The sequence below is a fragment of the Nannobrachium achirus genome (assembly GCF_963921795.1).
Source record: "Nannobrachium achirus genome assembly, chromosome: 22".
In the NCBI taxonomy this organism is placed as follows: Eukaryota; Metazoa; Chordata; class Actinopteri; order Myctophiformes; family Myctophidae; genus Nannobrachium; species Nannobrachium achirus.
The window spans coordinates 294439-317500 of record NC_137829.1 but is presented as its reverse complement, the minus strand read 5'-3'; the positions used below and the strand labels follow the sequence as shown (position 1 = coordinate 317500).

At 44.7% G+C, this 23062-nt stretch overlaps 1 protein-coding gene across 2 annotated transcripts in view; it reads right to left on the bottom strand.

Moving 5' to 3' along the window:
* rab3gap1 (RAB3 GTPase activating protein subunit 1) overlaps positions 1–23062 on the bottom strand; it is a 132200-nt gene that overhangs the window by 14441 nt on the left and 94697 nt on the right. For both annotated transcript variants that reach the window (XR_013963262.1, XM_080753427.1), the window contains exons 20-23: positions 14603–14699; positions 12197–12300; positions 11131–11246; positions 2317–2419 (exon numbers count right to left, since the gene is read on the bottom strand). Coding sequence is in view for 1 of the 2 variants with exons in the window: in XM_080753427.1 (XP_080609553.1) it covers positions 2317–2419; positions 11131–11246; positions 12197–12300; positions 14603–14699 (420 nt within the window). In the remaining variant the exon portion in view is untranslated. The remainder of the gene's footprint in view (positions 1–2316; positions 2420–11130; positions 11247–12196; positions 12301–14602; positions 14700–23062) is intronic.

The following is a 23062-nucleotide window of genomic DNA, read 5'->3' as shown; positions in this document are numbered from 1 at the left end:
ACATAGAAAATTATGCACCCAATGCATGTATTGTCAGAACAGTTTTTACCCCAATGTCGACAGCTAATCAAGGTTCAAATGAATGTCGATTTGAGATGTTTTTCTTTTTCTGCATTCAAGGAGCTTCTGCATCCCCCCCCCCCACAGTCACTCAAGAGGTCACACAATAATGGACAGACATTCTAATTGTTAGAACATCGCCAGCCCTTTGTTGTTGTCATGACATTGACAATCTGGGCAGCAGTGTTGCACATGCTGTGTGTGTGTGTGTGTGTGTGTGTGTGTGCGTGCGTGCGTGCGTGCGTGCGTGCGTGCGTTCGTGCGTGCATGCATGCAGAGGCCTCTCCTGTCCCGATGTCCCTGTGTGCCTGCCTGCATACATGACTGCACTGATGTTTCCTGGTCTCCCGGTGCATATGACTGCATGTGTGAGTCGGTGTGTGTGTGTGTGTGTGTGCGTGTGCCTGCGTGTGTGCGTGCGCACGTGTGCAAGCCCCCCTCAGGGCGAGGAGGCGAGCGGTCGACAGGAACGGCGAGCGTTCTGCCAGCAGGTGAGCACGATGCCTGACGAGGTGACATCCCGCCACGCAGGCGCTTAAGCATCCGCGTGCCATTTTAGAGATAACATCACAATCATTTATTAAGCACTTGAGCCACCAGTAAAGGGCTTTGCACACAGCCGTGATTTTCAACCATTGTGTTTTTTCCGTTTGCTGCATGATTAAAACGCATTGGATTTGGTGTGCAATGCTGTGCGGAATCCACGCTGCGGATCCGAAAAGGAGTCTGGGTTCGATTTGGGGAAAAAAAACGCACTGCCGCAGCAACTTGCCGCAGCAACTTGCCGCACGGCAAATTCGGAGCAGGTGTGCATGAGGTCATACAGAATCATTGTTTTCTTTAAAAAAAATTGGGGGAAAAAAAACGCACTGCCGCAAGCAACTTGACGCACAGCAAATTCGGAGCAGGTGTGCATGAGGTCATAGAGAATCATTGTTTTCTTTAAAAAAAATTAAATCGTCTGCTTTTTCCGTGCAGAAAATCGCGCCTGTCTGCAAAGCCCTTAAGACTCCCTAATCGCATACACAAACTTTAGAAAGCAACCGTAGCCAAACAGGAGGGAATCCGAAAATGAGTGTTTGCAAAATATCGGCCTCATGGTGGCGCTAGAAGAGGGCCATGTGAGAAATCAGGGCTGGAGGTTGTGGTTTGCCAGCCAAGGTGTGTGTGTGCGCAAAGTTTGGCATGGATGGGGACAACGGTGCCGGGGATAAGAGTAGGGCCAAAAGTGTGACATGATGGACAGACGTACAGACAGACAGCCGGTGGAGCTTTTCATAGTAACTTGCGGTAACCTGCCGGTCGCAATTATTTTATAGTTTGGCTGTTGAAGATCGGTGCCGTGATTTTTTCCCCCCTTACAGCATACAGTAATCATCAGGCATTATGATTATACTTGCAGGAAGAATCAAAAAAAGTGTACAGAAAGTGTTAAAATTACGTATTTTTATGTGGCCACACCCACCAGCTCATTAAGTATGCCTGGTTGCCCCCCCCCCCCCCCCAGCGGGTGGCAAGGTGGCACTGAGGCAAACAGTGGAGTCCGTACGGTACGGTACAGTGCGCTGCGTACGTGCCCGGGGTGGTTATCACGGTGGTTGAGTGTGTGAGGGGAGGAGAGGAGAGGAGAGGAGAGGAGAGAGGAGGGGGGAACAGAGGCAGGGACGTGCTGGCCATTGGGAAAAGCGGGACAACTCCCGAACGGCCGGTTCATTGCCGGCCGGTCCAGGCCGGCCATTAGGAAAAAAATAAAAATAAAATGTCGGCCTTCGTTCCATTTTGGGGGCTGGGCGGCCAATAAAGTAAATCGTCACTAGTCGGGCAGAAACCTTGTATCTCCAAGTTTCAAATTTGTATATTTTTTCGCAAAGCCAAGCCCTGCTTCATCATACAAGGCTGTCGCACAAAGTAGTGAAAACAGCAGATCTACAAGCACACAACGCCTCGCGGTACGAGGCGTTGTGTGCTTGTAGATCGGCTGTTTTCACTAGTTTAAATCAATTTTAAAATGGTTTTGGACATACAATTTTTCCACCCGACAATGACGAAATATAACTCATGTAATTGGCCCCCTGGCTTGTCAGTTGTCATGATCTGAAATGGCAAATCTTTGAGTAGCAGCAGCAGCGCTATAGAGAGATCTCTCTCTCTATAGCGCGCAATGAGGGCCTCTCCAACTCTTTTTTTTCCCGGGCTGAATCAGGGGCCCAGCACGTCCCTGAACAGAGGAGAGAGGTTGACGAGAGGTTGGCTTACCCTCTGAGCACTGACAAACAGCTTGTGGATGATGCTGCCAGCCGGCCCGCGGCCAGCTCCCATCACCGCCACCTCCGGTTCCTCCAGCAAGGAGCCCACAAACCTGGGGAGAAAAGAGTGAGAGTGAGGCGGGAGCACGGGGAGAGGGGAGGGGAGGGAAAGCGGAGAGGGAGGAGAACGATAAAGTGGGGGCATACAGAGAGAGAGAGAGAGAGAGAGAGAGAGAGAGAGAGATGGGAGTGTGAAAGTCAGCGGATGAAGGAGAAAGGTAGAGGGGCATGGGAAGTGGAATAGGTCAAATCCACATGGACTGATCATAACTTGCAATGACAGCAGAAAAAACACAGAAACCTCCTTTAGAAAAATGAATGTTGTTCAAGAGCATGAAATCCTTAAGGCCCCAGCTTGAAACGATCGCATGCTTGTAAAGGTCTCCTTCTTCCACGGGCCACGAGGAAGGTTTTGAGAGGATGCCCCGACGATTAAAATATTTTTCTTTCTAAAACACGAGGCTCCACAAATAATTTGGACCAGGTCTCAGTGATGTTTTAGCTCAGAGCTTTGTTCCCCTTCAGATGTAAAAAGGTACAATAGTTGTTTGGTGACAGAGAACCTGACAGCATGCTAAGGACTTTCCAGAGGCTGGTGATACATTTACACTCCATCATATTATTGCTCCACCATATTGCTTGCCTGAAATAGCAGATCTACATGCAAGCAATATTTTATATTGTCTATTTCCGCTGAGTCTCGATTTGAACTTACAAGACATTAATTTAATAAAACAAGAGGTGTGCACTAGAGCCATGTTTCACCATTCCCTGGTGGACAATTTTGCAGACAGACAGACAATTAGTTTTGCAGCACTTCATTGATCTACTGAGAAAAATAAATCATTGAATATTCAACTTTTTTTTTTTTACTAATTATTAAAGCAAAAATTCGAATGCAAAAAATTCTAATTCAATTCTAGTCCTGCAAATTGTAAGGGGCGGGGGGTGGGGGGAGGGGGGGTAGAGAGGAGCTACAAACTTAACCGTAGGAGCTTCCAGACAGCCGGTGAGCAGGGTTGCCTCATTATGCTGGCCTTGAGCTTTGGGCCGTGGACAGGCAGCTAATAGAATATAATGACTATGAGGTGACATGCATGACTGTCAACTTCAATTTGAGGGTCTCCGGTCATGGAGACTAGCGGTTAAAGACATACTGTATACACAGTGTTTTTCATGTCCCCCAAATTGATATTTAGTTGGCCACAGACCCCCATCTGAAAAGGTGCTGTGCCAGGGACCCCCAGAAGAGAAGAATGAATCAAATATATCAAAAGATTGCCAAACATTTTCGAAAATAGCAAATGTACAAGCTTGTAGCGTGACATGAAGTGAGCTGATTGTCAAGATTTAATTTATCCCCAGAGCAAGCAGGCAGGCAACAGCAGGAATAGACAGATACAACTTCTCCACTTCTACAGTGTAACTACTACTACTACTACAACAGCAGGAATAGACAGATACAACTTCTCCACTTCTACAGTGTAACTACTACTACTACTACAACAGCAGGAATAGACAGATACAACTTCTCCACATGCACAGTACCATCCCATAGTGTACAGTGTAACTACTACTACTACTACTACAACAGCAGGAATAGACAGACACAACTTCTCCACATGCACAGCAGCATCCCATGGTGTACAGTGTAACTACTACTACTACTACTATCAACTGCAGGAATAGACAGATTCAACTTCTCTACATGCACAGCAGCATCCCATAGTGTAGACAGATACAACTTCTCCACATGCACAGCAGCATCCCATAGTGTACAGTGTAACAACAGCAGGAATAGACAGATACAACTTCTCTACATGCACAGCAGCATCCCATAGTGTAGACAGATACAACTTCTCCACATGCACAGCAGCATCCCATAGTGTACAGTGTAACAACAGCAGGAATAGACAGATACAACTTCTCCACATGCACAGCAGCATCCCATAGTGTACAGTGTAACTACTACTACTACTACTAAGGCAACAGCAGGAATAGACAGATACAACTTCTCCACATGCACAGCAGCATCCCATAGTGTACAGTGTAACTACTACTACTACTACTAAGGCAACAGCAGGAATAGACAGATACAACTTCTCCACATGCACAGCAGCATCCCATAGTGTACAGTGTAACTACTACTACTACTACTATCAACAGCAGGAATAGACAGATACAACTTCTCTACATGCACAGCAGCATCCCATAGTGTACAGTGTAACTACTACTACTACTACTATCAACAGCAGGAATAGACAGATACAACTTCTCTACATGCACAGCAGCATCCCATAGTGTACAGTGTAACTACTACTACTACTACTACTACAACAGCAGGAATAGACAGATACAACTTCTCTACATGCACAGCAGCATCCCATAGTGTACAGTGTAACTACTACTACTACTACTATCAACAGCAGGAATAGACAGATACAACTTCTCTACATGCACAGTAGCATCCCATAGTGTACAGTGTAACTACTACTACTACTACTACTACAACAGGCAACAGCAGGAATAGACAGATACAACTTCTCTACATGCACAGTAGCATCCCATAGTGTACAACAGCAGGAATAGACAGATACAACTTCTCTACATGCACAGCAGCATCCCATAATGTACAGTGTAACTACTACTACTACTACTACAGGCAACAGCAGGAATAGACAGATACAACTTCTCTACATGCACAGCAGCATCCCATAGTGTACAGTGTAACTACTACTACTACTACAACAGCAGGAATAGACAGATACCACTTCTCCACATGCACAGCAGCATCCCATAGTGTACAGTGTAACTACTATAGACAGATACAACTTCTCCACATGCACAGCAGCATCCCATAGTGTACAGTGTAACTACTACTACTACAGGAATAGACAGATACAACTTCTCCACATGCACAGCAGCATCCCATAGTGTACAGTGTAACTACTACTACTACAGGAATAGACAGATACAACTTCTCCACATGCACAGCAGCATCCCATAGTGTACAGTGTAACTACTACTACTACAGGAATAGACAGATACAACTTCTCCACATGCACAGCAGCATCCCATAGTGTACAGTGTAACTACTACTACTACAGGAATAGACAGATACAACTTCTCCACATGCACAGCAGCATCCCATAGTGTACAGTGTAACTACTACTACTACAGGAATAGACAGATACAACGTTTCCACATGCACAGCAGCATCCCATGGTGTACAGTGTAACTACTACTACTACAGGAATAGACAGATACAACGTTTCCACATGCACAGCAGCATCCCATAGTGTACAGTGTAACTACTACTACTACAGGAATAGACAGATACAACGTTTCCACATGCACAGCAGCATCCCATAGTGTACAGTGTAACTACTACTACTACTACTATCAGATACAACTTCTCCACATGCACAGCAGCATCCCATAGTGTACAGTGTAACTACAGCAGGAATAGACAACAGATACAACTTCTCCACATGCACAGCAGCATCCCATAGTGTACAGTGTAACTACTACTACTACTACAGGCAGGCAACAGCAGGAATAGACAGATACAACTTCTCCACATGCACAGCAGCATCCCATAGTGTACAGTGTAACTACTACTACTACTACTATCAACAGCAGGAATAGACAGATACAACTTCTCCACATGCACAGCAGCATCCCATAGTGTACAGTGTAACTACTACTACTACTACTATCAACAGCAGGAATAGACAGATACAACTTCTCCACATGCACAGCAGCATCCCATAGTGTACAGTGATACAACTTCTCCACATGCACAGCAGCATCCCATAGTGTACAGTGTAACTACTACTACTACTACTATCAAAACCTCCACCGGCTGTCAGTCTGTCTGTCCGTCACGTCACACTTTTCCCCTACTCATATCTCCGCCACCGTTGCCCCTATACATGCCAAACTTTGCACACACACTCCTTGGCTGCCAAACCACGATCTCCACCCCTCATGTCTCACATGGCCCTCTTCTAGCGCCACCATGAGGCCGATTCTTGCAAAACACATTTTTGGACACTGCTCCGACAGATTTTGCCCTAAAATCACGCAAACTGTGAGGGGTCCAGAGCTGGACACACACGGCAGTACCTAGTGAACATGAGGCATCGTGTTCGTCTACAGGATGGCATCATGTCTCCTGTTTGCTGCAAACTGGGCTGAATGAATACGTATTGCTGTATACTTCCTAGTGAAACGGGGGCTGGGTGCTTCTCAGCCAATCAGGGGGCGGGTCGTTCACTGACTGTCAGCGCAACATGTTCAGACCATACTGTTCAAACCAATCTCATTCCAATCTGCTTTAGGCAACAACTCGGATTTGGGCATACAATTTTGACATAGACAGGAGCTAATACAGCTAAACTATTTCACCATTTCCAAAGCACTTTACATTCACCCCTTTCACACTCACATTCACACACCATGCCAGGCACCAACCTGCTTATCGGGAGCAGTTAGGGTTTCGGTGTCTTGCTCGTGCCGGGGAGGGGAATCGAATCTGTAAACGTTTCGATTCCCCAAGCAGTCGCTCTACCTCCCGAGCCACCTAGCTACCAAGTCCGCTTGTTTTAGACAAAGGCTGAAATGAGCAGCTGTATCTCAATAATATAAATAAGGATTGCCCCCCCCCCCCCCAACTGTGAATAATGCAAAACTTCTCTACTGAGTCCCAGAATAAAAAATACAATAGCTGGAAATGAGCATAATGGGCCCCCTTCAAAACCCATTAGTGCTATAGCAGTCTGTTTTTCCAGACAAAATGGTTATGGCTGAAAAAGGATTATTCATTTCTTGCATTTCATAAGAGAGGTGCATTTTAAAGAAGCCCATACTGTAGATGTACAGAGGGCTTAACACGGCTAGGACCTTAACTGTTTAAAAAACATACTTCTCATACAGAGAGCCTTCCTGGCTCGATTTGCCATCACTCCCTTTCTATTGCTTTGTTGGCCGATGAATACTTTGTCGTACGACGGATGATGGCAGAGAAAATAGCTCAGAACGTGTTTCATCAGCAACACGCTGTGAGCTTGTACATCGGCTTGCGTTCGGTTCGTTACTCTGTCATAATGACGAAGAATACATCTGTCAATAATTCATTCAGTGCCGCTTGGCCCCGCCTACCGTGCACCTTTTTCTCACACATACAGTAGTTTATACTGTATACAGTAGTACATACAGTAGTTTATACTGTATACAGTAGTACATACAGTAGTTTATACTGTATACAGTAGTACATACAGTAGTTTCTGGCTCTGTTACTTCCTTGTTTCTCCTAGTCTACTATCTATTTGCTTTAATAAACCATTTCAATCATATTTTTAAAGGATATTTCTTTTGTTTTCGTTGCATTTTTCAAGTGATTTCAGGCCCATACCCAATTTCAGGCTTTTTAAAAATGTATTTTAATGATGTATAATTTCATGGGGAATTTGATTTGCGGTGAGGATGGTTAACATCGACACCTACTGTATGCCTACTGTACCCCCCCTCCCCCCACCCCTGGCAGAGCACCTGAACGGGGACACCAGGCGCTCCGGAGACGGGAGAACGGAGCCTGCCGCTGCAGGGCCCGCCCTGGGTGTCCCGTTAATGAGGCCAGGCATTTGCGTGCGTGTTCGTGCGTGCGTGCGTTTGTGTGCATGTGTGTCCTCACACAGGCAGCTGAACACTAATGAACAGTAAAGGTCTCTCCTGATAAAAAAATTTAAATAAAAATCCTGTCTTTCTAAGGCAGAGGTTCTCAAAGTGCGGTCCGGGGACCCTAAAAGGGGTCCTTGGGGGGGCCCCCCTGCAAAAGTAGCATCACAATCATTTTAACCACTTTATATGTAGGCTGTTCAAAAAGAGCAGAAGTACAACCTCAAACATCTCTGCTATTTTTGACACATACACATATTAGCAGTGACGCTGAGAGCTTGTAGATCAGCTATTTTTGAGAAGAAAAAAAAAAACGTATGATGCTATATGTTACGCCCGGGATTCGAACTCGTGTCTCCCCCGTGAAAGTCCAACATCCCTGTGGACTGAGGAGATACTAGATTGTTGAGGCCATCAGGCTGAGGCAGTGAGTCACTTTACATGTACAGCAGGGTTCCCCAACAGGCGGCCCGCGGGCCATTCGCAGCCCACGGGGGGCTACTGTCAGGCCCCCACCAACCCCAGTAATAATGGTGGTATAAGAGCAGCAACAAAACTAGTATATTGTCATTGTCGGGTGGAAAACCCGTATCTCAAAATGTGTAAGTTCTTTCGCAAAGTGTAGCTCTGCTTCATCATACAAGGCCGTCGCACAAAAGTAGTGAAAACAGCCGATCTACAAGCACACAACGCCTCGCACCCTCGCGGTGCGAGGCGTTGTGTGCTTGTAGATCGGCTGTTTTCACTAGTTTAAGTCATTTTTAAAATGATAAATGCAAAACGAACGGTTTTGGACAAACAAGATTTTCACCCGACAACGACGATATCTGAACTGTCACTGGAGTAGCGGGCCACCGTCGCCCCCTGCAATGCTGTGGCCCTCGGCTTGGTACCCTAGACATAATTTGGCCCTTGGGGAAAACTAATTGGGGAACCCTGATTCAGGTTGAGGTGAACCACTTGAACCTTATAGCTAGTTGACCAGGTCTGTTCCAGGTCCGCCAGTATTTCCGTTTACAGCTAATATTTTCGCCAAAATGGCAGATCTACAAGCTTGCACACACACACGCAATGCATCGACCTGACACGGGCTGTCACGGGCTTGGGGAGAAGCCGAGTTCAAACTGGACATTAATAAAAGGTTCGCTGGCAAGAGGGTGTAGGTGGCAGAGAAAGAGAGAGCGTGCACACACACACACACACACACACACACACACACACACACACACACACACACACACACACACACACACACACACACACACACACACACACACACACACACACACACACACAGACACACACACACACACACGCGAATGACTTCTCACACTTTGTTTGCCTAACATTTCATCCGTCAGTCGAAACCTCATAAGTCCAAAACTGTTAACTTTTTTTCAGGATTAAAAAATAAAAAAGAGCTAAAACAACAGATCGACAAGCTCCAAAAAGCGCTGTGTTTCGTGACTCGCTTCGAGCGTGCAAATCGTTCTACTTTTGATGCTTTTTGCTGTAGTATGATCAAGTAGGGCGTTCATTTATTTGAGAAATAAAACAACTAAAAGTTAGAATATGGAGATAAGAGGTTTCTGGCCGACAGACAGCGAGGATTTATTAGCTGGTCTCCTCGGCTTGCTGCACGGCTCCCAGAGGAGAGTCTGATGAAATGAAAGCAAGAAGCCGGTGATATTAATAAAGAGACAGACAGGTGGGGGGCGGGGGGAGGTGGAGATGAATACAATATGTCTGACACACGGGGAGACAGGAGGCATAAAATAAATAATAAAATGAGCCGACATCTTATACGAGAGCTAATGTAAAAACTACCGCCGAGTCAAATTGGGTTGAAAGTTCATTCTCCTGTGTTGAGCTTGTGGGCTGGTGGTGATTCACACTCCGGTGGGGGTGCTGACTGAGGAACGATACATAAAACATGAGACACGTCCAGCACTCCGGTGTCTTGAAGGCAGGGCCTGCTGCTACACCTCTACTTATGCTGCTACGTCTGTCCCATTCTCTGGGATTCTCTGCTACACCTCTACTTATGCTGCTACGTCTGTCCCATTCTCTGGGATTCTCTCTACACCTCTACTTATGCTGCTACGTCTGTCCCATTCTCTGGGATTCTCTGCTACGTCTGTCCCATTCTCTGGGATTCTCTACTTATGCTGCTACGTCTGTCCCATTCTCTGGGATGTCTGTCCCATTCTCTGGGATTCTCTGCTACACCTCTACTTATGCTGCTACGTCTGTCCCATTCTCTGGGATGTCTGTCCCATTCTCTGGGATTCTCTCTGTCTGTCCCATTCTCTGGGATTCTCTTATGCTGCTATGTCTGTCCCATTCTCTGGGATTCTCTCGGGGGAGCTGGTTGATGTTGTACAGCAGAGGCTTTTCAACCCCCAATATTTTGTTGTCGTTGGATAAAGATTTTGTCCACAATTCCATGCTGTATTGATGTTGGTGCCATAGGAGAGATGACAGGCTGTATTGATGTTGGTGCCATAGGACTGATAACAGGCTGTATTGATGTTGGTGCCATAGGACTGATAACAGGCTGTATTGATGTTGGTGCCATAGGACTGATAACAGGCAAACTTTGATACAAATATATACAGTATATATCTGCTACATTCTCTAATTGTGAAGACTTCTTGTAAATTAAATAACGCAGAAGTTTAACAATAACTTAATTTTACGCTCTCAGGAGTCCATTTGGTTACCAACTCTCCATCACTGAGCTTGGGACCACCTGGAACCCCCTCAAGGACCACTGGTTGAGAACCACTGTCGTACAGTCAAGGTTCAGTTTGTACATGTTGTATGTTCTACATTCATTGCGCATAAAGCTTGTAGATCTGCTATTTTCGGCACACAGGCGAGTATTGATCCGGCATTTCAACGCCATCGCGGCCAGTCAAAAAATAAATAAAATAAATCAACTGTAGATTTAGTAGCCTGAAATCTTATGGTATTTAGTCAACTAAAACTAGACTAAAACTAAAACATTATAGATGACTGAAATATGACTAAAACTAAATAGAATTTTTGTTCAAAAGACCATGACTAAAACTAAATTACTTACTTCTCTAGGTCCTCCTCCTCCTCTCCTCTCTCTCCCTTGCCGATGCCGAACTTGGCCTTGAGCGAGCGGGCGCGGGCGATGACCGTCTCCACCGCCATCAGCTGGCCTATCACCTCCTGCCAGACAGACAGACAGTAAATACAGTAGTGAGCGAGCGGGCGCGGGCGATGACCGTCTCCACCGCCATCAGCTGGCCTATCACCTCCTGCCAGACAGACAGACAGTAAATACAGTAGTGAGCGAGCGGGCGCGGGCGATGACTGTCTCCACCGCCATCAGCTGGCCTATCACCTCCTGCCAGACAGACAGACAGTAAATACAGTAGTGTTGATTTTGTGATCAAGATTGATCAGTCAGATTTTTCATAATCCATGCTGATTGGCAAATTCCAAACATTGCTGGCCCACAATAATCTAATACTCTGGAAGAGACATGCGCTCTGAGGAACACTTTACACTTTTTATAGTTTCTGTTTCTGGAAATAACAACAAAACGATGGAGCTTGCAAAAACAAAGAAAAAGATCAGCTATTTTCAAAATATTTTGAATACATTTTGAACATGTGAAATGAGACATTCTGCTGAACGAGTAGTTTTACTTTTGGTACTTTAAAGGAGTAGTTCACCCCCAACATGACTTTTTTTCTATCGATTACTCACCCCAAGGAGACTTATTTTTGTGTCACATTCCGAAGCCAATAATTTGAGGAAACTCTTTGTAGGCCCATTGATTCCAGATGGAGACACAAATGGGGTCTCCATCCGGAATCAATGGGGAAATTTTGTTATAATCAAATTATTGGCATAGGAATGCGACAAAAACTAAAAATGGGGTGAGTAATCGATAGAAAAAAAGTCATTTTGGGGGTGAACTACTTCTTTAAGACAGCTAGGCCAACGGACGCCCTATGTATTTTGATGCAGATACTTTTGTACTTTAACTCAATATTTTGAATACAGGATTGTAACAGAGCATTTCTACATTGCAGTATTGATACTTTAGTAGATTAAGTAAAAAAAGAAATGTGAGAACTTCTTCCATTACTGTGGTTTCTTCACTCACTGACCTCCAGCTTCTTGAAGTCTGGACTTGGGTGACGGAGCAGCTTGCTGGCATGAGAGGTGGCCTGCTGGATGGCCTTCTTCAGAGACTGGATGTCCTCCCCGGACACTGGAGCCACCACAAGGATGGAGGCATGGAGGATCAGCATTGTTAGTATCAAATGTACTATTACACATTATATAATAGCTATTTATATTTATCAATACATGTATATCGTCGTTGTCGGGTGAAAACCTTGTATGTCCAAAACCGTTAGTTTTATCATTTTAAAAATGATAAAAAATAAAATAAAATAAAAAATAGAGAGAAAATAGCCGATCTAACAGATCTGCTCTTTTCACTAGTCTTGTGCGACAGTCTTATGTGATGAAGCAGGGCTTCACTTCACGAAAAAAGGTACACATTTGAGACATGGAGATACGAGGTTTCTGCCCGACGGTGACAATATTATCTCGTCGCTGTCGGCCCGAAATCTTTTATCTCCATATTTCTACTTTTTGTGTTGGGAATGAATGCCTCTATTTGATCATAATACAGCGTCACACAAAAGTAGCAAAAGTTGCAAATCCACATCCTCGAAACGGGGCTCCAAGCGACACGTTTTGAGTTTGCAGATCTGCTATTTTTGAATTTGAAGTGTTTTACTGTACCTCCGTGCTGTTTACACTTTTGACAAATAAAGTATTCAATCAATCAAAAATACCACTGTTGGGATGCAGCCTGCTTGCTCCATTCGGAGTTATGTTTTTCTCACTCCGCTTTACTAGCAGGAAAAAGACGAACGTAGCTAATCAGGCTGGATCCCGCAGGTTTGAGATTCTTAGCCTGTTCGTGTCTTTAGTATGGTTTTAATTCCACCAGTGTGTGTGTGTGTGTGTGTGTGTGTGTGTGTGTGTGTGTGTACCAGCATGCAATACTGCACTGAACCAGCACATAATAACAACAACAGGTTCTGTGTCTGTATCAAGGCATACGTTTGTTTACTGCTGTTGGGTTTTGGCTGGGTCTAATGTCAAATTAAAATACGATGGAGGAATTCATGTCATTGTAGTGGTGGCTGTACAATGTTGGAGTTGTCACCTGAACGGGTACATATTCAACATTTGGAGGAGAGATAAAGAGTTGGGGGGAGGTGGGGCGGGGGATTGGGGAGATACATTTCCATCCGTGTTTGCTATGACACATGATGACATGGGATTTTGTATCAACTTGGGTTGGTTGCATATTCTGCAGCAATCGTTATGAACAGTCACTTGCATGGTAGAATTATGGACAGGAATAAAGAGAAGGGGCTGTCACTCATATTTTGGCTATTCTGATACAGCTGCTCTACTAGCTTGTCGATTTGCCGTTTTAAAATCTTAGAAAAAAAAAAACGTTTTTGGGGGGAGGGGATTAGTGAAAAAAATTTAAATAATATTGCCTGTCCGGTGGACACTGTGTCCAATGGGTGGACACTGTGTCCAATGGGTGGACACTGTGTCCAATGTCCTGTCCGGTGGACACTGTGTCCAATGTCCAAAACTTAGAAAATTATAGGGTTAGGGGTGCCATGGCATTTGGTCCGAAATCTCATTGTTCCTACATCCCATTAGTCAGAATCTGGTGATGTTAACCTGGTGAAGAATACTATGCCCAAACCTAAACCTAACCCTAACCTCAGTAAAACTATGCCTAAACCTAACCCAAACCCTAACCTCAGTAAAACGATGCCTAAACCTAAACCTAAACCTAACCTCAGTAAAACTATGCCTAAACCTAACCCAAACCCTAACCTCAGTAAAACGATGCCTAAACCTAAACCTAAACCTAACCTCAGTAAAACTATGCCTAAACCTAACCCAAACCCTAACCTCAGTAAAACGATGCCTAAACCTAAACCTAAACCTAACCTCAGTAAAACTATGCCTAAACCTAAACCTAAACCTAACCTCAGTAAAACTATGCCTAAACCTAACCCAAACCCTAACCTCAGTAAAACGATGCCTAAACCTAACCCAAACCTAAGTAAAACGATGCCTAAACCTAACCCAAACCCTAACCTCAGTAAAACGATGCCTAAACCTAACCCAAACCTAAGTAAAACGATGCCTAAACCTAACCCAAACCCTAACCTCAGTAAAACGATGCCTAAACCTAACCCAAACCCTAACCTCAGTAAAGCTATGCCTAAACCTAACCCAAACCCTAACCTCAGTAAAACTATGCCTAAACCTAACCCAAACCCTAACCTCAGTAAAGCTATGCCTAAACCTAACCCAAACCCTAACCTCAGTAAAAACTATGCCTAAACATAACCCTAACCTCAGTAAAACTATGCCTAAACCTAAAACCTTATAATCATACACAAAACATAAACAACAGCAAAATACAGATAAAACAGACCAAAACAAAGACACGTCCCACTCACCCTCCTCCTTCACTTTGAGGATAGCAGCATGGAGGATGCAGGGCAGGAGATGGCTGGTGAGGTCTGCAGGTTTCTGAACGGCCAAGTAGTGAAGAACCTGAGGAGAGCAGACAGACAGAAGAGTTAAAGGGATATTCCACTCTGCCTTGCATGGGTCTGCCTCCCCAGGCTCAGGGCCTCTCCCCACACACACCCATTGTAACTTCAAACTCCATTTTAACCATGATAGATTCATTAAAAACACCCATTATTTTTTCTGGTGACTCATTATACCCTCCTAATACGTGAGCAGGCCGTGTTTTTTCAATAACTTTTTTCATTTATTTTTAATAATTTTGTTTTGTATTTAATTTTTCTCATTTTCCCAAAGAATTATTAAAAATAAATGAAAAGGGTTATTGAGAAAACACAGCCTGCTCACGTATTAGGTGGGTAATATGAGTCACCAGAAAAAAATAATGTTTTTTTTAATGAATCTATCATGGTTAAAATTAAGTTTGAAGTTACAATGGGTTTTGTGTGGGGAGAGGCCCTGGGCCTGGAGGGCCTGGTAACATTTACATCAAATATCTAGAATGAAGTAAATTAAAAACTGTTCAGGGTGTTCATAAAAGCCTGATTAGATGATAAAGTGACCAAAAGTTTTTTGAAAGTGGAATATACCTTTAAGACCCAACACGTACAGCACAGCATTTTGACGTGTTATTGTCTGCCCCCTACCCCTCTTACACCTCCCTCCCTCCCTCTTATACCAGGGGTCTTCAACAGGGGGCACGGGACCCCTAGGGGGTTCTCAGAGTTACTACAAGGGGTCCTCCAAATCTTTGTGTGATAGAAACTTTTGTTCTCCTTTTTTATACCATTTGAACCCTATAGTGTCCATATTCTGGGGACTTTAGCCAAACATACCAGATCTACAAGCTCACAATGCCTCAGAGTTACTACAGGGGGTCTTTGTGTGATAGAAACTGTTTTCTCCTTTTTTTATATTAACCACTTGAACCCTAGTGTCCATATTCTGGGGACATATGCGAAAAATAGCAACAACGCCTCGCAGCGGCGTTGTGAGCTTGTAGATCGGCTATTTTTGGCAAAGAGCATTGGTGTAGAGGGGAAAAAGAGCAGACTAAGTACAGAGTGAAAGGTCAATTTTTTTACGGTTCAAACGGTTAAATATCTGAAAACACAAATTGACATGAATCCAAAATACACTGATGATTGCGCTGTCAAACGATGAAACTATATGGAATCTATGATAAGGTTGTGGGGGTCCCTGCTTCATCTCTCTCTCAGCTAAGGGGTCCCTGGCCTGAAAACGTTGAAGACCCCTGTCTAACACCCATCTCCCTTCCTTCCTCTCTTACCCCAACCTCCCTGCCAGTACCTCCCTTTACACCTATTACGATCGCAGAAGCCGTCATGAACCCCGAGCTAAGGTACTTGACATTTCAAAAGGCATTGTTCTTTTGAGTAAGTGGTTCATTCACTCTATTTTTTTTCCCCTAAGTTATGCCCCCCCCCCCCCCCCACTGCATAAACACAATTGTAGCCAAGCAGTGGCTGAGCTGCAATCTAATGGGGTTTCTTTATGTGAAGGAGACGGGTGGAGGAGGGTCATTTGTTACTGTAGGAGGGGGCGATGGATGGATGGATGGATGGATGATAGGGGGGGGGGGGGGGGGGGGGGGGGGGGGGGTTCGGGTAAGGTGCCTGATGAGATTTTGGAGGTGGCGCCTGATCTGATTCCACCGTCCGTCCCCTAATAACCGGCTAAAACCCCTTCAGGCAAAAAGCCCTCTCCTCACAGTAGAGGCCACACACACACACACACACACACACACACACACACACACACACACACACACACACACACACACACACACACACACACACACACACACACACACACACACACACACACACACACACACACACACACACACACACACACACACACACACACACCACAGTAACGCGGAGTAGAAAAGCAAAAAGGAAACACTCTGGTGACCTCCTATAGTTGCCACGGTGATCTTGACTTGCAATCAGAGCGGCGTGAATATATGAGCACTTCTGTCATCTCGGGAGGACGACTTACTGGAGCAGGGGAGGGAGGGGGAGGGAGGGAGGGAGGGGGAGGGAGGAGGGGAGGGAGGGAGGGAGGGAGGGAGGGACTGCGGATGGAGGGGAAGGGGAGGGAGGATAAAGAAGGAAAATTTCAACCTGGCAAATTAAAACCCATCCAGAACGGGTACACATATTGTGTATGATTATTTTATGCTTTAACTATTGAAAAATAGCAGATCTATAAGCTCACAGATCTGCGAGCTTGTAGATCTGCTATTTTTTTTAAATCGTGAAAATTAGAATGTTGACCCGATTCTATAAGTGTCTTTTGAATCCTTCTAAGGTTTAAAAAAAAAAAAAAAACTATGTTTCTATGTCAGCAATCTGGCCAGCCATCGTCAAAGAAAGGTCCTTTTCACTTAACTGGAGCTCAGTTAGTCTGTTCTTGAGAGACTACTATGTCAGTGGTTCTCAAACCTTTTCATGTGAAGGACCCCCAAAATGATATGTATTTGGCCACGGACCCCCATCTCAAAATATTTCGTTCCAGGGACCACCCAGAAGCAAAATTTGAGTTACAAACGTTTCGCTTTGAAAATACATATATTCAAAGATTCGCACACATTTTCACGACTTTTTCAAAAATAGCAGATTTACACAGCGCGGCGCTGTGTAGATGTGAGATGTGTAGATGTGTGTAGATGTGTAGCTGTGAGCTTGTATATCTGCTATTTTTCACTGGTTAAAGCATTCAATAATTCTAGGCCTAAAAGGGTTAATTCCAAACTAAATCCTGCACCTGGAGTTTCCCCAAAGAGAGTGGGTGGGGGTGGGGGGCTGTGTGGCACGGGCGAAGCTGGCAGACGGCTGAAGGACGAGGCTGGGTGGTGGGAGGTGGGTTGTAGTACTAGTAGCGGGATGGTGACTTTCAAGGCTGGCCAAGGTCCCCCTGAACTCCGTTTAAACTCGCCAAGAGGGAAGGGGGGGGGGGGGTGGCTCTCCGAGTGGGGAGTTGGGGGTGTGTGTGTGTGTTGGGGGGGGGGGGTGCAGGGACCCTTGTCAGGGACACCTTGCGTTGTGACCCAGTTAACGCAGCTCGCTGCACCATGATAGGCTGAAACAGGGCCGGGCGGGGCGGGCGGTGCAGATTGCAGTGCAGCGGCACCTGGGCGCTGGGCCATATCAGCAGTTTCCTGCCAGAGTGCAGGTTCATGCTGTAACTTTAATATGTGCTTTCACACTTAAAGGAGGGAGCCTTTTGAACCGCTCCGATAAAAAAAAATTATTGTGATATCAGCCTCTGTCATGCACTGGGATCAATTCACCTTTTATTTGCCGAGCTGGTAACACTTACACCCTCTATAATTGGTAAAAGTTACTTATAATATACATACTTGAAATAGTATTTTTTTTCACTCTCTATCAAATGTCTTTGTCAAAATATAGCCGATCTACAAGCTCACAACAAGCTCACAACGCGCCGCCTTGCGACGCATTGTGAGCTTGTATATCTTGTATATATACCGGACCAGCGTCCGGTGGCCTGCTGGTCAGGGCGCATGCCACATAGGCACCGCCACATAGGCGTGGTTGCCGTGGCGTCGCCGGTTCGATTCCTGATCCGGACGACCTTTGCCGCATGTCACTCCCCATCTCTCTCCCCATTTCCTGTCAATCTACTGTATACTATCAATAAAGGCATAAAAACCAAAAAATTAATTATATATATAAAAAAAAAAAATGTTCCGCCCTAGGATAATGGATTTCGATTATCGCGATAATAGATAGATAGATAGATAGATGCTTTATTTGTCCTTGCGGAAATTCTTTTTGCACCAAGCAGTCATCAGGACACAAAATCACAGCACATAATACACGATACATGAATGACAAGACAAACTCATAATTCACTGACAACATGGTACACACCACAATACATGAATAACAAGACAAACTCACAGTTCACTAACAACATGATACAAAACAGGCTACCAGTCATAACACTTTATGCACGGAACTGAGCTGGGGCTTGTTTGTTCAGAAGCCCTATACTAGTGGGGACAAATGTCCTCGAGGCCCTCGCCTTCAACGCAGGTACTGTGTACCGTCGTCCTGAGTGCATAAGGTCGTATTGACTGTATAATGGGTGTGTTCTATCCCTAGAAATGGCTTTGCCCTTCCTGAGCACACGGGTCTCATACATAGAGGTCATACTCTCCAGCCGTACCCCAGCTATCTTGCTGGATACATTTATGATTTTATGGAGCCTGTTCTTGTTGACCAACGATAAGGAGCCATACCAGGCAATAAAACAAAAAGTTAATGCACTTTCCACAAAGGAGCGATGGAAAAGTAACATTAAACTTTTATCCACATTATACTTTCTCAGTCTGCGCATAAAATGCAGCCTCTGCTGGCCTTTCTTATAGATGGCATCGGTGTTCGAATTCCATGTCAGCTTTGAATCAATCGTTGTACCCAAGTACTTGTATTCATCAACAGTCTCTACCTCATCCCCATCAATGACTATTTTCTGGTGTGCAGCATCACAACTGGTCCGGAAATCAAATATAACCTCCTTAGTTTTTTTAATATTCAACTGAAGGAAATTATTCTTACACCAACCAGAAAACTCGTCCACTGTTCTTCGATAGCCTATCTCGTCATCCTCGATCAAACCAACAATGGCTGTGTCGTCGGCAAATTTAACAATACAGGTGTTATCAGAGTCGCTCCTACAGTCGCTTGTGTACAGAGTGAACAATACTGGTGAAATCACGCTCCCTTGCGGGGCCCCCGTGTTGGTCGTAATAGGGAGAGATATTGCTTTATTCACCCTGACATGTTGTACCCGATCAGTCAGGAAGGACTCCACCCATCTGATGATATTGGTGTTAACACCCATATCATACAGTTTTCTCATCAGTATGTGAGGTCTCATAGTGTTAAATGCCGACGAGAAGTCTACAAAGAGTACACGAGCATATCGTTTCTTTTCAGGTTTATCTAGGTGACAGTAGATCTTATTAAGCATCACAAGAAGAGCGTCATCAGTACCCCTCCCCTTTCTATATGCAAACTGTAACGGGTCCATTTCATGTTGCACATTACTAAGAAGGTTATTTAAAACAATGCGCTCCAAAGATTTCATAATTAATGATGTCAAGGCAACAGGCCGATAGTCATTAAGGACTTTGGGATTGGACATTTTCGGCACTGGGACTATGAGCGAGGTCTTCCATGCTTTTGGAATATAATGTGTATCTATAGATAACTGGAACATGTGTCTCAGTACAGGGCTGAGCTGTTCCCTACACTCCTTGAGCACATAACCCCTTATCCCATCGGGACCCGGTGCTTTGCGTGGGTTAATTCTTTTGAGTGTTCTACACACCTCCTCCTCTGTTATAATAAGTAATTGACCACTGCCAAATTGGTCCTTTAACAAATTACGTTCGGTTGAAAAATCAGAGGTATCAAATCTGCCATAAAAGGTATTTAATTCATTGGCAAAAGACTGATCATCACTAGTGTTAATGACATCTTTCTTTTCCTTTATTCCAACCATTGTGTACAGCCCCTTCCATGCTTGTCTTACATTGGAATCCTTCATTTGTTTTTCAATCTTAAGTTTGTAGTTGTGTTTACATTCAGTGGCTATGCGTTTTATCTCTTTCTGCATAGCTTGCACTTTAATCAGGTCACCCTGTTCAAAAGCACGTTTTTTTCTAAACAATGCTTCTAATATCGTAAATCGCGATTTCTTTTGTCAAAATAATCGTGATATGACATTTTCATATCGTCCCATTCCTACTGCCCACTGTCTTCCGCCGTTTCCACGCGGGACAAAGGGCGGGAAAAAAGCAAAGGATTGAGGTCTTCGAAAAGGGGAAGAGTTGATTTTGTTTGAAATGTAAGCGTCGGTGGCTTATCACTCAGGCCTTTAATTCCACAGCCCAGGCAGCCACCTCGGACATGGATCCACTGTTCAAAGAAAGTGCCTGCTAAGAGCACCATATGCTGCCTGCTTGAAAGATTTAAGGCTGTAGTGGACATATAGCCTGCTTTCTAAAACACAATGAATGAAAGATGTATGTCTTTTTAAGGCCATGCAGCCCTGCTTTTTTTTTTTTAAGACCCAGTGAAATGGTTATTTTGGGTATTTTATTTTGAATTTTCAGTCTGAAAAGGGAGCCTGTGTGTTTCTGAACCAATCAGAAGCAGGAGTCGACATTAGAACCAGCCCGCTGGCCCGTATGTACTTTTTAGAGTGACAGGGCCACCAGAACTCACCAGGGACTTGCCCGTTTGGGCCAGTGAATTTAATGCCTTGAAAATAAAACAAGTAATAACGTTTATATCTAATTTCACATGTATTCCCTGCATGTGGTACTGTTTTGTAATAATTTCGGTGAAATCGTCTCGTAATTACTGCTAAAATATAGCGTTGCGTGATCCAGATCAAAGTTACCTTCTGCGTGCTTGGCTGCGCACAGCAGCTGCAGTCACAGTTCACAGCAAGGGCTCTGATGGGATTTATGGCTCTTTGAAGTGAGCCGGATCTCTAAGATCCGTTCCTTTCAAAGAGCCGTTCATTTACAAAAGGAACTGCTCCCTATACTGCGAACCGGATCCCATCGTTCATTTCAAAGAGCCGTTCAAAAGACTCGATTCGTTTGTGAACGCCCCATCTCTACACTTGACTCCACGCTGACACGCTCATTCACATCCATGCGTTCGGCTCCGTTGATGCTGCTAACAGCTAAACAGCGTTAGCTTCTATAGATTGTTGACACAACGGAGCGCTGTTGCCCTGCTGTTCAGTATGTCCACCGCGGGTCAGAATCAGAAAGTAGGCCTACAATAGACAAGTTATGTTCTTGAAGTTGGGGAAAGGTCCATTTACTATACTGAAAGAAGACGCTGTCGCAAGTCGCTGTGTGTCTAGTGAACGAGAGAGAGGGGCGGTCCTGTGTGTGTGTGTGTGTGTGTGTGTGTGTGTGTGTGTGTGTGCGCGCGGAACGCATTCGGCAAATTAGTTTCTTTTAACTGTTGTAAATATTTAGAATCAACGTGTACTGTAGCCTATTGAGAATATGTATATCAAACGAGAAGATGAGAATGGAGTGTCAGTGTCAGAGATGGATGGATCATGAGGGACAGACAGCTAGCATGTAACACAACAGTGGGCACTAAGGAAGAGTGGGCACTTTGATGTCAAATTTGGCAATTATTTTTCTACATGTTAAAAAAGTCAAATATTTAGAAAATGGCCTTAAGTAATGTAACACATAGGCATACATGATTGAACATTCCACAGTTAAGGTCTAATATTTCTATAATTGCTGTCCTATCTTCTGTATAACTGACTAGCTGGAGCAGGAATGTATACACAGTTTATAAATATGATGCAATTATGCCAGCATAAAACCTTAGCCTTGGATCAAGAATATCATAGATGTATTTTATTTACATTTTTATATCATCTATAAAATACAGCTTTGATAGCCTTGGTCCTAGGCTAATTAACCCCAAATTAGGAGATCCTGGGAAGGCAGACAGACAGCTGTCAATCTGGGCTGGGGCCCTCACCAGTTAAACAGGCTACAGCTGGTGTTAAGAGTAGGCCTATATTTATGGGGGATGATATTTTGAATGGCAAAAGGGACAGGACGGTACAGTTCACTGATACAACTTCTACTGAAAGGATTTAAACCACAGAAAGCTCAATGGCTTGTTTGGCATTGGGGTCCTATGTACTCAACATAACCCAAAAAAAAAGACGCTGGTATCGAGGATGAACGAGGACGCAAGTTTTGCGTGCACACGCGTGTCAGGGCCAGTGATCATCAAAATCCACTGGCCCTGAGGGCCAGTAGTAAATTTCCCTTAATGTCTACCCCTGAGAAGGGACCAGCCCTTCAGGCAATGGGATGTAAAATCTGAGTCATGTGATGCTTAACCCTTTCCAAGCCACGGGGAGCCCCTTAATATTAAAACCGTACTATATCGGACTTCCTGGGGGGGAGGGGCAGCCAATCGTCTTTTCCCGTACTTTCCCGTATTCACCAAAATAAATGATTTTCATCCGAAAATGGGCGATCGGCTAAGCTTCCCTAGTCACCACTCGTCCATCGGTGGCTCGTGGCTGCTCTGACATGAACAGAAGTGACTCTCATGGCGTTTCCTTCTTCAGCCTTCCTTCCTCCCACCCACTTGTTGTTTGGACGTTAGCACTAGCAGAGCTGGAGTGCTAGGTGCTAGGCTATCCAAAGTGGACACATCGACTGTTCAGTCACTCCTGGACTATATGCATGGATCGTTATGCGCGCGGATCGCGCACGCGAAACGCACAGGGAGATCGATGCTCGGCCCAAAACCACCACTCTATCC